Below are 15890 nucleotides of genomic sequence, written 5' to 3'. Positions count from 1 at the left end.
GAGGTCGTGCTAGCCCTCCTCATTCTCTGTAGGCTGAGGTCAGGAGACCCATCACCCCACTAACCAACTAGCCTAGTGGTCTTAATTATGTGGCAGCCACAAAGGACACCAGATATAATTTTCATGATGATCATTTGGCCTCTTCTGGTGCCTGACTTCCCCTAGAGGCTCTGCCTGCTTTCCTTCCTCCTGGGAAGGAGGCCTCCAGGCAGTTGGTTTGGCCCTGCTTCAGGGCCCTCCCCATTCCTATCTCTTCCACCCCTGGTCTCTGGACAGAGCAACAGGATTCCCCTCCATGTCCACCTCCCTGGTTTACAGGCTCCTGACTCAGGTGCATCAGCCCAGGTTGCCCAGCATGACCCCATTTTTGGCATCTTCTGACCTTCTTGCTCTGGGTCTCTCTCTCTTTTTCTTTTTTCTTTTTTCCCAGAGGAATTGTGAGAGTGACACAGAGGAGGACATTGCCAAAAGGAAAGCCCTCCACCCCCGGAGGAGGAGCAGTACGTCCTAACTGACCAGGCTCTAGGTGGCCACCAGGGAAGCCCAGCCCAGCAAGTCTCCTTTCTCTGCAGACTCTTGGACCCCGCTTGTTACCAGCGCCTGAGCATTCTGCAACCCTGAGCACTTTGCAAGAGAGATGGGCATGCAGGATTCAGAAGGATTTGCGGGGGATCCAGCAGATCCTGGGCGCTGTGGCTATCTCCTATGGAGGAGATTCCAACATTCCCAAAGCCCTTAATTCTCCATAACATGGGCTTTCACCTGTCTGCCCACCTCAGAACCTGGGATGGGATATGGCCCTAAGAAAATGATGTAGACGACCATCATCACCATCATCATGGGTAAAGGTCAGATTTGGGCAGCTTTCCTTACAGGATGAGGGAGTTCAGAACCAGCCTGGTCAAAAATAATACCAGGAAGACAGATACCTCACCCCTGGGCAGAAGATACAGAGTGAATGTTGGGGTATGAGGGACCAATCCTGTGACCTCCCAGAACCCACACGGAGTCAGCATGTCATGCCGGCCAACTTATCAAACCTCCTAAAGCAGCCCATTGCCAGCCCACTGTGTTGTCATTTTTTTCACTTTTATTAAACTTCTTGTTTACCTGATGCTCAGTGTCTTTTTGAGCTATCTGAATCTGATTTTCTTTAGCTCAGGTGCCTATGTCTCTGGGGAGCACCCAGCGTTGGGGTGCTGAGTGGATAGCACCTCAGAAGGTCATATTGAACCACCTGTCCTGGGCTGCAGGGTGCCTGCCTTCTACATCTTTCCCTAAAGGTGTGCAGCCAAAGAAAACCAACCTGGATGCCAGCATAGAATGCCTGTGTTCCCTCTGCCACGGGGGCCATCACCTCTGCTGGTACCACAGAATATTTGGAGATAGATATTCAAAGAGGTTAGTTAAGGAAAATGAGGTCATCGAGGTGGCCCCAGATCCAATATGACTGGCGTCCTTATAAGAAGAGAGATCAGAGGAAGAATGTATGAAGAGACAGTGAGAAGGCGGCTGTCTGCAAGCCGAGGAGAGAGGCCTCAGGAAAACCAACCCTGCCAAGACCTCGATCTCAGACTTCTGGCCTCTGAAACTGTGAGGAAGTCAGTTTCTGTTGTTTAAGCCACCCAGACTGTGCTGCTTTGTAAAGGCAGCTCTAGAGAACTAATCCACCTGCCCAGTGATGGCCAAGATAGGGGCAGGGGGCTTTCTGAAGATATGATTGGAGAAGATCAAAGAAGGACCTACAGGGAGAAAGGAGAGGAGAAAGAGATGGGTTACCTGGGCCCTGGAGTGAATATGGCTGAGAACCTTAGCCACAGGAGTTTGGGCCCCGCTTTCCAGGCCAAAAGAATGGTGGTGCTGTGCAGAAACCCAAGCCAGAAGCAAAAGGGGTCAAGGTGAGGCACCAAGACTGGGGAAGTGCATGGGAGAGGTGGAAGAAAAGGAGAGAGGTTCCGGAAGGTGAGTGAGGGGCAGTGCACCAGGAAGCAGAGGGGGACGGAAAAGGCAGACAGGGAAGGGCTAGGGGAAGGGGAGGCCATCCTTTCCCGCTGTCAGCAGCAGCTTTCAAGAACGTTGTATGAGAGCATGGACAGAGCAGCCTTCATCCAGTGGACGGATCTGGGGCAAAATGGCCCCACAGGATCAGAAAGTCAGTCCGACTTCAGAAAAGCTTCCAGCCAGAAATGGAGTGACCTGCAAGCTTGTTGAAGAAAGCTTTGCTGTTGCCCTGTTGTTCCTAGACACCCCAGGTCTCAGGAGGATCCAGCTCTGTGCCTCCCTCTAGCCCCTGGAGGACAGCCAAGGCCAAGAACCACTGGCTGTGTTCAGGGGCCCTTGGTCCTTGCTGTGGCTGGACACACAGATCAGCAGGGAGTGCTCCAGAACAAGGGCTCCCAGGAGCTCCCGAGAAGTAATAATGTGGTCGTGGGGAGGGGACTGCCCGCCTGCTGGGAAGAAGAGGAGGGAGTGGCTTTTACAAATCCAGTCGAGTTTCCAATCAGGACCAAAGGGCAAGCCTTTGGAACTTGTCTGGCCCAACCACTGCATTGTACTGAAGAGGACGCAGAAGCTGAGAGGAAGTGACTAGTTCTGCTTCACACAGCAAATTTGTGAAAGTGCCTGATGAAAGCCCAGACTTCCTGATTCCTAGTACAGTGCTCATTTCTACAACGTGATGAACTATGGGAGAATTTTCAGAAAATGGATGGACGCTTTGCTTTGCGTCATCTTAAAACACTCTCATCTGTCCTTTACTGTTGCCTGTCTTGTTCATTTCTTTGAAATAGACGAAATGGTCACACTTGCTTCTTTGCGAAGGGCATTGCCCCTGAGTAGGAACAGCATGGTAGCCAGCCTCCATGGGCTGCAAGTCAGTCAGTGAACTGTTGTTTTCGGATTCACACTGTATGCCTGGGACTGTGCTAGATGGGGGGTTAGAACAATTAATAACACGGAGGTGATACTTCCCCTACAGGGGTCAACATTCTGTAAGTCCTGGGAATCCAGGGCTCCATCCTGCCCATAGGCTGCTCCTCCCACCTCCTTCCCATCCAGGTTATATAAAGCCCTGTTGCCTGAGTCCTCCTCCACCCTCTCCGCCCACACCAGCTCTCTGGGGTTCAGTGGCACTCGCTGGGTTTCCTGACTCCCTCAGGAAGCACAGGAGCAGGCAGTGGGCCTTTGAGAATATGCACATCCTTTGAGGATGACTTTGATACCCAGTAGCCTGAAGCCACACACCTGTGCCAATCCCATCCGGGGGTCTGGTCCCTGTGGCCTCTGGGCCAGCAGATGGCTGGTGCCCTCCAGGTGTGAGGAGGGGTGGAGCAGCTGGCCCAGGGGAATTGGGTGTGCTGGCTTCATTCTGAAGAAGGCTTCACCAACCAGTTGATACTTCAAGAGACCACAGCGTGCCCTGAGGCAGATGGAACATTTCTAGAGACATTTCTGAGAGCTGTGCTCAGTTAAAAGGCAGTCTTCAAAGAGTCTGAGGGTACCCTGTCCCTGTGTCTGCAAGATGCTGCATTAATATTTCACAAATGCACCTATAAATATTTCAGCGCTCTGCATTTTAATGTCAGTCTCACTGGTTTTCCTGACTCCAGATCTTAGATTTCATTTGCCTTTTCCACTAGCCTTTTCATTTGCTGATAACCTTATTTTGGAAGGAGATGAAGGCCATATCAGAAGAAATGAAGCACAGAATCTCTATGAAAGGAAAGTAGGTAGGTACATACAAAAAGACCTAAACTGAGGACTGGGATAGTGAAAGGTAGTTCGTCTGGCACGGGCTTATAGAACTTTTCATCTGGTGCCTCAGTTGATGTCATTCTGACGATGTTGCTGCACCCCAAAGAATAATTGTCCCTTGGTGGTCTGCTAAGAAGGTCCCATTCTAAGGAGACCTTAATAGGCTTTGGTATTGGATCAATTGAAGAACTATAAACAATGGTTATTTCACATTTCAAAAATCAGAAACACAGTTGGTGACCTCTCATTAATTGTTTCTGTTTTCAACCTTTTTCCTACTAGTTCCCTCTTTCTCTTCCCCTCTATCCATTAACAAGTCATAAATATATAGCCGAAGTATATGTTTTAGTAATGTCTTTACTTTTTGAATAAAGTTTGTGTTCCCAGTTCTTACTCTAAAAAAAAAATAGTTGATTATATTATCTGGGGAGAAATAATTTTTTAAGCATTTCCTCCCACACTGATCTACAGATCAGAGATCCTTTACCATTGAGCTAGAAACACACACACACACACACACACACACACACACAAAAGGAAATAAAGAAAAGCTCACAATAATTTTTTTAAAAACCTGTTCTGTGGTAGGAGCACTTATATACAACATTTTAACATTTTATTTAATCTTTGTAATCTTGTAAGATAGAGGGGAACTCCATTTCTATAGATGAGGAAGCTGAGACTCAATGAAGTTAAGAAATTTGCATGCGATCGAACAGCTGCAGCTCTTGGAATCTGGATTCCAGCCCAGTTTCGCCTATCTCCAATTCTACATCCTTCTCTACTTTTCTTGGGGAGGCAGTGTTGAGTGAACAAAACATCCCAGAGAACCAGAGACAGCATGATACTGTTTTTATAAAGCTCAAAATCTGTACTATACTTTGTTTGGGAGTACATGCCAATGTGATAAAATAGTATTTTAAAGGCAAGGCAATAATTACGCACAAAATTCAAGATGAAGCTTACCTCTGACAGCCAAGATGGGAAAGAGGTCAGCAGTGGTGCTAAGCTGTTGGCAGAGAAGTTCTGGAGAAATTCATGATGGGCTCACAGGAGTTCATTTTATTACTTTGCCTTATCAATTACACAGGAATTATCTACATTTTTTCATCAAATGTTATATTAAAATAAAGGGAGAAGGATTTCCCTGGTGGTCCAGTGGTAAAGACCCTGACCCTCCAATGCAAGGGATGTGGGTTTGATCCCTGGTTGGGGAACCAAGATCCCACATGCCTCACAGTATGGCCAAAAATTTCTTAAAAATTAAATTAAATGGTTTGTACTTTAATAATAATAAAAGGAGAAAGTGAGGTGAAAATAATCAGCCCAAATGGTCATGAAACTGAACCTCCAATATTTTGGCCACCTGATGGTAACAGCCAACTCATTGGAAAAGACTGATGCTGGGATAGACTGAAAAAGGAAAAGAGGAAAAGAGGGCAACAGAGGATGAAATGGTTGGATGACATCACCAATTCAATGGACATGAACTTGGGCAAACTCTGGGAGATAGTGAGAAACAAGGATGCATGGCATGCCACAGTCCATGGGTTCACAAAGAGTCGGACGTGACTTAACAACTGAACGACAGTCATGAGATGCCATAGTGGGCTGATTGGCAATGATAGGAGGCACGCATAGGAGGCTGCGTGGCAACGATCCCTGAATGTGCCTTTGCTCTCAAGACTTGATGCCGGGCATTGCTCTGTGTCCTTTTACCTGGATCCAAGGTCATTGTGCCACCCCGTGTGAATGCCTTGACTGAATTATTATATTTCCATTTTAAAGAGAAGAAGCAGAATATCCCTCCTGCGTCCCAGGTCACCTCCCCAGCCAATCCCTTCCCTTGGAATATGCCTAAAGATTGTGGTCTGAGGACATCTTCTGAGCCCAGCTACATTGTTGGTCAACTCACACTCTGGTGCCTTCCTGTCTCTCTGAGCTTAATCCCAGAGGCTGGACAGGGTTTAAAAAGCCATCTGGGCCATTCTCCTGCTCATTTCAAATTGAGAAGAGGCAATCCAGTTCTGTGTCTTCCCTCAGTTTCCTTTCTTAACTCTTAACCAAAAGTGTTAGTCATTTAGTCATGTCCAACTCTTTGTGACCCCATGGACAGTAGCTCGCCAGGGTTCTCTGTCCATGGAATTCCTCAGGCAAGAATACTGGAGTGAGTAGCCATTGCCTTCCATAAGAGATCTTCCTGACCCAGGGGTTGAACCCAGGTCTCCTGCATTATAGGCAGATTCTTTACCCTCTGAGCCACCAGGGAAGCCCCTCTTAACTGAAAGGCCTGGGTTAATTCCCTGACACTTTTCAGCTTTTGGCTCTTGGCCTTGTCTTTCACCATTTCTGGGCCTCTGTTTTCTCATTTGTGCCCTGCTGATAATTATATCAATGTTATTGTCATGAATGCCTCATTGAGACCCATTTTGTAAGGGAGGTTTGACAATTTTGAAGAACTTGGTAAACATAGGGACTTGTTATTTACATAACTTAGTTGCACTCTGAGACCGTTGGCATAAGGAGCAGCTCTGAGAAATGTAACAGCAGAACCCCCGTGGCGACAGTGGAACTCAACACTGGTGCCCTGGGCTCTGGGTGGTGGGTCCTGGGGTCCTGCTCACCTCCCGCTCACCTCTTCTGCCCCGACGCCCCTGTGTGATGCCTGGTCCTGCACAGACACTTGGCAGGGGTTTATTAAACAGAGGAGGAAGCAGGAAGGGCTCCCGCGTGTGGGCCCAGGGCTCTCAGCTGGCCACCTTCTGCCCACCCTGCCAGAGGGTGCCTGCCAGGGGGGCTGGAGGCAGGAACAGAGCCCTGCTGGAGGCAGGGTGCTGAGAGCGAGGCCTACTGCTGCTTCGCCTTTTCAGCCAGGGCTTGTGTAGCTCACCTCAAAGGGGGTAACGACTCTTTGAAGAAGTAAACATGGGGCTCAGACTATTTGGTGCCCACTTTGTTTACTTGTTTTGTTGTTTTTGATGCTGTTTTAATTTGCTAGGGTGGCCATTAGCCTGGGTGGCTTAAACAACAGAAGTTTCTTTTCTCACAGCTTGAGAGGCTGGAAGTCCCTTATCAAGGTGTCAGCAGGGTCGGTTTCCTCTGGGGCCTCTGTCCTCAGCCCACAGACAGCTGCCCTTTCTCTTCACACGGTTGTTCCTCTGGGCACAAGCATCCCTGGTCTCTACGTGTTGGTATTTCCCCTTCTTGTAAGGCCACCAGTCGTACTGGGTTAGGGCCCACCCTCCTGGGTCATTTAACTTAATCACCTCTTTGAAGGCATGCGTGCGTGCTCAGCCACTTCAGCTGTGTCTGACTCTTTGCAACCCCACGGACTGTAGCCTGCCAGGCTCCTCTGTCCATGGGATTCTCCAGGCAAGAACACTGGAGTGGGGTGCCATTCCCTCCTCCAGAGGATCTTCCCAACCTGCATGGCAAGTCTCTTGCATTGGCAGAACAGGGTCTTTACCACTAGTGCCACGTGAAGGCCCTACATCCAAATACAGTCCCATTCTGAGGTCCTGGAGGTTAGGACATATGAGTTTGTAGGGGAGGTGGAAGACACAATTCAGCCTATGACAAGTATATTCTTTAAGAATTATTTGAGCTTTTTATGTCTGCCTCCTCCTGTGGGCCGTAAGCTCTATGAGAGCAGTATGGTCTGTCTGTTTGCTGTTCTGTGTATAGTGCCTGTGGGTGTTCATAAGTATTTATGGACTGAATTAATGAATGGCTTGTTTTTCCTTGGTTGATCCAAGATGGCAAGGAAAGCTGCAGGACCTCACATTGGCAAGAAGCCAAAACAGAGCCCTGAGAACCAGGCACCCAGCAGCCACCCTCTCCCCACATTCTGTCCCATAGAACATACTGGTTTAATACAAATTGGTGCCAAATAGGCCCAGGGACGGGGGAGCCTGGTGGGCTGCCGTCTATGGGGTCACACAGAGTCAGACATGACTGAAGCGACTTAGCAGCAGCAGCAGGCCTACTACAGGTCAGATGTTCGTCTGGCCATAAGGATGAGTAAGCTTCTGCTAAGATGAGGGGAAAGAAAGTAGTGGTTAGCGTTCTGTTTGTTCATCCTATGTCTTCCCCCGATGATGGGAAAGATTGAAGGCAAAAGGAGAAGAGGGCAGCAGAGGGTGAGATGGTTAGACAGCATCACTGACTCAGGGAACATGAATTTCAGCAGACTCTGGGAGATAGTGGAGGACAGAGGAGCTGGCATGCTGCAGTCCATGGGGTCACAGGGAGTCAGACACAGCTTAGCGACTGAACAACAGCTACAACAATGCCTTCCCATGGGTGAACTTTGGTAAGTCACCAAATGAAGGGATAAAACGTCTCTGGGTGTTGAATTGGTCGTGTGATGAGTTAAGAGTTTACCATTTTTCCCCACCTCTAGACATCATAACCCTGATTCCAGGTCAGAGACCCAGAGGGCCCTTCTGGAGAGCCAGCGGCCACCTGTTGGAATTGGAGGAGGTGTTCAAGGTCAAGTGTAGACAACATATCGAACTCTGGCTGAGTGTTTGGGAAGAGAGAGAGAGAGAGAGTGTGTGTGTGTGTGTGTGTGTGTGTGTGTTCTGGGTGTTTCAAGGTATCTGTGTGTGTACATCTGTCTCTGGGATATTTGGATGTATGTGTGTGCATCTCTGGGTGTATCTGAGTTTTCCCTTTGTTTCTGTGTGTGTGTGTGTGTGTGTGTGTGTGTGTGTGTATCTGACTGGGTGTCTAGGTGTGCACCTGTCTCTGTGTGGGTGGATCTGGGTGTCTGGGTGTTGTCAAAAAGGACTCAGGGTGAAGTGCCTCTGCCCCAGGCTTTGTAGCATCTGTCCTAATGCTGTCAGACCTCCAAGGCTGGTCTATTTGCCGTTCCAGGGGACAGAGTTGAGGACAGCCACGTCTGCTGAGTCATAAGGATGTGGGCTCTGTGTGTCCACAGTTGGATGTATCTCCTTTCACACACACGGAGGGGAAATTTCAGACGGGTTGGCTGACCCTGCACTCTCTCAGAAGGTCCTGACCTAAGCCAGCCCCAGGAAGGAGCGGAAATGAGAATGCTCAGAAGACCTAGAGGTTGGCAGGAGGTGAGCTGAGACTTGGGTGTTCCCCAACTGGGTACCCTGGGTCACGGCTTTCTCAGGCTCTTCCAATAACCAACGTGCCAGCTTTGCAACTGATTGATGACCACTTCCTGATGGAGGAGGAAGCCAGGGCAGATGGTCCTGACCTATACAAACTCTAGACCTCACCAAACTCCTAGTGCTAACCCTGGAAGATCCCCCCCAGGCCACGAGTCTGGACTCTGGGAAATCCTTCTCTTCCCTCCCCAGTCCACCCAACCAACAAATAAACAAAGAACACTGCGATAATATTCCTAGCCACAATGCAATCAAGTGAGTCTTTCAAGCCTGTCTGATATAAACAGTAAAATTTCCCCAGGGTTGGCAGGGACCGGAAGCCTCCGTTACTGACTCCTTGATTAGAAATTATTTCATAGGTTCTTTTCCAAGAGCAGATGAAGGGCAAAAAGGTCTTTGTAGGGTGTACCTGGCAGGGCATGAGAAGTAAACACACCTTCTGAAAATTGACACAGGCCTGGTGTGGAGCTGGGCACTGTTTCCTGGGAGCCCAGACTGGGGGTGAACCTGTAGATATCCAGCTTATCCAGAAATAGGGTGCCTCCTGTCCATGAGGCTGCAGGTACAGGTGGGTGAGGTAAGGCAAGGGGGTATGGGTGCATCAAGGAGGGGCTGATTCTTCTGTACCTGTGCACGTGCTAAGTCCCTCCCCCCGTGGACTGTAGCCCGCCAGGCTCTGCTGTCCACAGGATTCTCCAGGCAAGTATACTGGAGCAGATTGCCGTCTCCTACTCCCGGATCTTCCCAACCCAGGGATCAAACCCAAGACTCCTGCATTGCAAGCAGGTTCTTTACCGCTGAGCCACCAGGGAAGCCCTGGTCCTTCTGAGGAGGTGGTATTCAAAGGCAGGAGGGGGACCAGCTCGAAGCAGGACCCTCACCACTGGTCACTTCTTGTATTTAGACTGTGAAGGCCACTGACAACCATCATGTCTCACTACCATCCCTCACTTCCGGCAAGGTCCAGCGGACCCGTGAGACTTTGTGGGTCTGGACTTCAGGGCAGTGAGTTTAGTGGGCATCTGCTTCTCCTGTGGAGAGAGGGGCCTGAGAAGGAGGTTGAGTGGTCAGTACTGCCTAATCAGGGACTTCACGACTGTAAATGCCCATCCAACCCCACTGAAGATGATCACAAGCCAAGGAGTTCACGATCTCCAGACAGGACCCTCAAGAATGGTGTCAAACTATTCACGGTGTTACAAGATCTTCTCAGGGTGAGTTCAAATCTGCCTCTCTGAAGTTCCAAGTGGTGTTCTGGTTCTATCTTCTGGGGTCCCATCCATTTAACAAATATGTAGATAAAGATGAAAAAGGCAGTCTGTGTCCTCAAGGTATCCACAGACCAGTGACAAGAACAGCTGTTATACAGGGCAGGATGAAACAGGGGCTAAGCTGCAAGCTGAGGGATGAGTCCTTCGTCCTGACTGATGGGGGGCCTAAGAGGCATCCAGAGGAGGTGACCCTGGAAATAGGCTTAAAGGATAAGGGGACTGGTGTATGTAGAGGGGCTGTGGAGTCCAGGCCAGGAGAAGCTTGAGAGAAGACTCAGAGGCAGGAGAGAGCAGAGCATCTCCTGAGGATATGGGGTAGCCTGGCAGGGTAGCAGCCTCGAATGGCAGGAAGATGTGGGGGAGATGGGGGATGAATCACAGAGGGGTTTGAATCCAGGCCTGGGTCTTTATTCAATGGGCCATGGAGAGGCTCAGAGGTTTTGTGAGACTTTATCAGAGCTGAGGTTTACATCAGTGATTCTCAAAGGGTGTTCCCTGACCCACAGCGTCATTTTGTTAGAAATGCAGATTACCAAGCCCCGCCCAGACCTGCTGAATCAGAAACTTTGAGGGTGGGGCCTCACTGACTGCTTGCCCAGGGCCTCCAGGTGATTCTGATGCACTGCTTAGGAAAACAACCCTGAGAGCCAGGTGAGGTGGGTGGAGTCTGGAGGAGAGAGAGCGTTGAAGGGCTTTTCAAACCACCTGAGTGGGGGCCAGGAGGCCACCTGCCCTGGGAAGGGGGCAGGAAGAGGTAGGCAGATTTGGTTTCCAGTGCCAGCCCCTCACCTTTAGCTTTTCATGAACCTGAGCCAGGGACTTCCCTTTCCTGGACTTCAGTTTCTGCATTCAGAGAGGAGTTCCAGCTGGAGGAAGGTAGGGGACCATCAACAACCATGGGATTCAGGGCTTTCAGTGCTAAAACCAGAGGCATCTAGGGCAAATGGGGATGGTTTATCCACCACCACCCCCACCCCCACAAACAGTGCCTAGAAGGAAGCACTGCTCAGGATGCTTCCAGAGTGAATACTGAGAGTGGGGTTGCTGAGGGGCCCAAAGCCCATTCTTGAGAGCACTTTGGTGGTAACTGAAGCTCCCAATTCCTCTTGCTACCATTTGGTGCCCATGTACCAGGAGCCTGTCTCCCAGGCCTCTGCCCCATCTGGTTCCAGAGGCCAGCAGAAAGGGAGACAGGGCCCTGGGCCGGCAAGGGCACAAGGCTGGCTCCCCTAGGTCATGTTGCTGGCCAGGTGCCTCGGTCACAGGAAATACAATATGGCTGAGGCCTCAGGCCACTGCTGATGCTGCTGGAGGCTGAAAATACCCAGCGCCCTGGCCTGGGCGCCTGGCTGACTCTTCTGGGTCAGGAGTCGGGGGAGCGGCTGAGGTGCCTGTTACTGCACTAGTCTGATCTCAGCTCGGTTTTCACCACTTTGGCCAGGGGCCTTTGGGGGTGGGGGTGAGGAATTGCAGCCCTCTTTTCCTACAGTTGGATTTTTTTTTTTTAATCAAAGTGTAGTAGATTTAGTGTTAATTTCTGTTGTAAAGTGATTCACATACATGTACATATATATACACACATTCTTTTTTGTATTATTTCCCATTATGGCTTATCACAGAGGTGAGTATAGTTTCCTGTGCTTTAGAGTAGGGCCTTGCTCTTTACCCATTCTCTGTATAATAGTTCCACTTGCTAGTCCTGAACTCCCAGTCTCTCCCTCCCCCACGCCCATCCCCCTCCCCCTTGGCAACCGCAAGTCGTTCTGTGTGTCTGTGGTCTGTTTCTGTTACCTAGACAGGTTCGCTAGTGTCATATTTTAGACTCCACATGAGAGTGAAATCATATGGTATTTGTCTTTCTCTTTTGGACTTATTTCACTTCGTATGATAATCTCTAGTTGAACCCATGTTGCTGCAAAATGGCATCACTTCGTTCTTTTGTATGGCTGAGTTTTATCCCATTGTATATACATACCACATTTTTTTTTAATCCATTCATCTGTTGACGGACATTTGGGTTGTTTCCATGTCTTGGCTATTGTAAATAGTGCTGCTATGAACATTGGGGTGCATGTATCTTTTTGAATTCGTTTTTTTTGGATAGATGCCCAGGGTAGATAATATGGCAGCTCTATTTTTAGCTTTTTGAGGAACCCCTACACTGTTTTCCATAGTCACTGTACAAGCTTATATTTCTACCAATAGTGTAAGGGGGTTTCCTTTTCTCCACACCCTCTCCAGCATTTGTATTTGTAGACTTATTAATGATGGCCGTTCTGACTGTTGTGAGGTGGTACCTCATTATAGTTTTGATTTGCATTTCTCTAATAATTAGTGATGCCTTTCATGTGCCTGTTGGTCATCTGTATGTCTTCTTTAGAGAAATATGTATTTAGGCCTTCTGCCCATTTTTCAGTTGGGTTGTTTGTTTTTGGTTGTTGAGTTGTATGAGCTGTTTGTGTATCTTGGAAATTAAGCCCTTGTCAGTTGTATCATTTGCAAATATTTTCTCCCACTCTGTAGATGTCTTTTCATTTCATGTTGATGGTTTCTTTTGCTAACAAAAACTTGTAAGTTTGATTCAGCCCCATTTGTTTGTTTTTGCTTTTATTTCTATTGCCTTGGGAGACTGACCTAAGAAAACATTGGTATGATTTATATCAGAACACTTTGCCTATGTTCTCTTCTAGGAGTTTTATGGTGTCACATCTTGCATTTAAGTCTTCAAGCCATTCTGAGTTTATTTTTGTGCATGGTGTGAGGATGTGTTCTAACTTCACTGACTTATGTGCAGCTCTCCAATTTTCCCAGTACAGCTTGCTGATGAGAGTTTTACCCATTATATATTCTTGCCTCATTTGGTGAAGTTTAATTGACAGTAGGTGTGTGGGTCCATTTCTGGACTCTGTTCTGCTCCAATGATCCATATGTCTGTCTTTTGTGCCAATGCCATGCTGTTTTGATGGCTGTAGCTTTGCAGTCTAGGAGAGTTATGCCCCCTGCTTTGTTCTTTTTCCTCCGAATTGCTTTTCTGAGGCAACTCTGAGTCTTTTTTATGTTTCCATATAAATTTTAGGATTTGTTCTAGTTCTGTGAAAAATGTCATGGGTAATTTGATAGGGATCGCATTAAATCCCTACAGCTGAGTTTTTAAAAACAGGGACCTGAGGTGAAAACATCAGATGGAAAGGTTACCCATGGCTCAGAAAAGTGGGTCAGTTTTTCCCAAAGATCTCAAAGAACCTCTGTATGTGTCTTGCTGCCTCTCATGTTCATCCATGGACCAGTAATGCAGACTGGGAGCGATTAGGGCATTTGTTTTGACCTGAGACCCAGGGCCTCAGAGCTTGGGGCAGAGATAGATTCCTGCAAAACTGGTAGGGGGAACTGAGGCCATTGCCAAGAGAAGGTGAACAGATGTTGGGAGGGACCCGATGTCTCCCTCCAGCTCTTACCCTTTCCTGCTGGACGGTGCTCTTCACCTAGTTCCCCTGCTAGGATGCCCTCCGCAGATTCAGGGTTGCCTCCCAAGCAAACTCCGGAGTTCAAATGGGTCTCGCACTCCCAACATGCACCCACACCTACCCAGGAGCCAGGCCTGATGCAGCCTCCAAAATCTGCAGTCCTTTCTCATATCTACCCCTCTTCTCTGAAAAGAACTTCAAACCTGGGCAGGTTCAGGTGTGAAAATACTGGATTGGGAGTCAGGCCAGGCCTCCAGGTTTGAATCCCAGCTCATCCCAGCTTGGTTGAGTGACTTTCAGCAAGAAATTGAGCCTCAGTTTTGCCTCTTATAAAATGGGAATAATGCTATATTCCTTGAAGCGGTGCCATGAGGATGAAATTGAGTGAACAAATGTGTGAAAGCTAATAGCGTAGGAACTTCCTTGGTGGTCCAGTGGCTAAGACTGTGCTGTCAATGCAGGGAGCCCAGGTTTGATCCCTGGTCAGGGAGTTAGACCCCACATGCCACAACTAAGAGTTCGCATGCTGAACTAAAAGATTCCAAGTGCACAACTAAGACCCTTATTTACTTATTTATCAAATAAGAAGAGCTAATGGGGTAGGTGCCCAGTGTATCATGCTCAAAAAGTGGTTGCTGCTACAACGGTCATGCCTTTTCTTGCTGTCATACAGTAAAAGAATAAGAACAAATACATAAATGAGGAAACTGGAGCAAAAGAGAAAGGTGGAGACTCTTTGGAGTTCATCTGCCCCTGACACCCACTCTGGTTAAATCTGTGGTTGGCAGGTGCCTTAAAGTGAATGAGAGGCCATGCCTCCCAGGCCTCTCAGCACTGTGGTGGGTACACTCCACAAGCTGGGGTTAGTTAGGAAACCTCTCTGCCCCGCCACAGGGTACAATCTGATTTCCACCCAACCAGAACCCCACACCATCACATGACCATCAGCAAGCACAAAGCCAGCCCAGCCTCTTCCTACCTGTCTGTGCTGGGGGCAGTTTGAGTTAGAGAAGTAATGATAATAGTGGTCCCATTTGTCATGTGCCTGCAATGTGCCAGATGACTTGCATATATTATCTTCAGTCTTCACAACAATCCTGAAAAAGAGGTATTGGTTCCATTTTACAGATGAGGAAAACCGAGGCTCAGAAAGGCAAATGACTTTTCTAAGACTGCATAGCTAAGCATAGACTAACAGGACAGTTTAGGTTCCAATCCAGTTTTATCTGGCTCTGAAGTCCTAGTGCTTTGGACCCCAGAGTGAGAAGAAGGCTCAAGCTCCAGGTCACTAATTCCCGTGGGATGGGCCAAGTTCCTCTGCTTGCTGGTCCTCAGTTTCCTCACCTGTGAGTCATGTGACACTTAAGATCAGGATTTTACTCTCCTGGCATCTGACTTCTTGGAGGCCCATTACTGCCATGGGTACAGAGCGCAGCCAAGGCGGAACCGTGACACAGGTGACCTCAGTATGCCCCCTTTTCTCTTGTGAGGCTCTCCCTCCAGCCAGGGTGGTGTCTTTCAACTGCCAGACAGCTTAGAACCCAGGTGTCACCCATTCAGGCTGCTTTACCCTGTTCTCTGGACATTGCTGCTCACAGCCTCAAATAGGACATTTTCAGCCTGGTGTCTTCTCTTTGCTGGGTTCTGCCATCTTTGAGAAGACTGAGCAGGGAAGCTGAGATGGATGCATGTCTGAATTAGAGGGTGAAAGGTTAATGGGCTCTTTAGTTGCATTTAATCAGAAGCTTCTGGAAACAGTGTCATAACCCCAAAGAGCAAGTGGTCAACTTAGTAACTCCATCAGTGCCTCTCTGAGTTCCCTTAAGGCCCTGCACATTCACTGTGATTTTGGCTGTATTTAGCTCTCCTCCAGACCTATGCATTTCCTGAGGGCAGGGGCTGGGCTTTGCTCCCTGGCTAGAAGAAGTGCTCCATGGAGCATCAAGGCCACCATACCCCAGGGGGTGACTGGACCTGGATCTGACCCTGCCTGTGGAAGCATTAGCCACTTTCCGAGCTCCCGCACTGCCTCAGCTAAGCCTGGAATTTACTCTTTAGTAGTTAAGAGGTGGCTCAGGGGTAAAGTATCTACCCGCCAATGCAGGAGACTTAGGTTCAGTCCTTGGGCCAGAAAGATCTCCTGTCAAAGGAAATGGCAACCCACCCCAGTATTCTTTCCTGGAGAATTCCATGGGCAGAAGAGCCTGGCAGGCTACAGTCCATGAGTTCACAAGACAGCTGGAAACAACTTAGTGACGAAA

General features: G+C 48.6%; 1 protein-coding gene across 1 annotated transcript in view; it reads left to right on the top strand.

Moving 5' to 3' along the window:
• DAPK2 (death associated protein kinase 2) overlaps positions 1-1049 on the top strand; it is a 131007-nt gene extending 129958 nt beyond the window's left edge. The window contains exon 12 of the mRNA XM_068964084.1: positions 431-1049. Within this exon, the coding sequence (XP_068820185.1) occupies positions 431-511 (81 nt within the window). The 3' untranslated portion in view covers positions 512-1049. The remainder of the gene's footprint in view (positions 1-430) is intronic.
• Positions 1050-15890: the final 14841 nt, after the last annotated feature.

Source organism: Capricornis sumatraensis, chromosome 2 (genome assembly GCF_032405125.1).
Source record: "Capricornis sumatraensis isolate serow.1 chromosome 2, serow.2, whole genome shotgun sequence".
NCBI lineage: Eukaryota > Metazoa > Chordata > Mammalia > Artiodactyla > Bovidae > Capricornis > Capricornis sumatraensis.
Note: the sequence above shows the minus strand (reverse complement) of the source record. Positions and strands in the feature narration are given on the sequence as shown.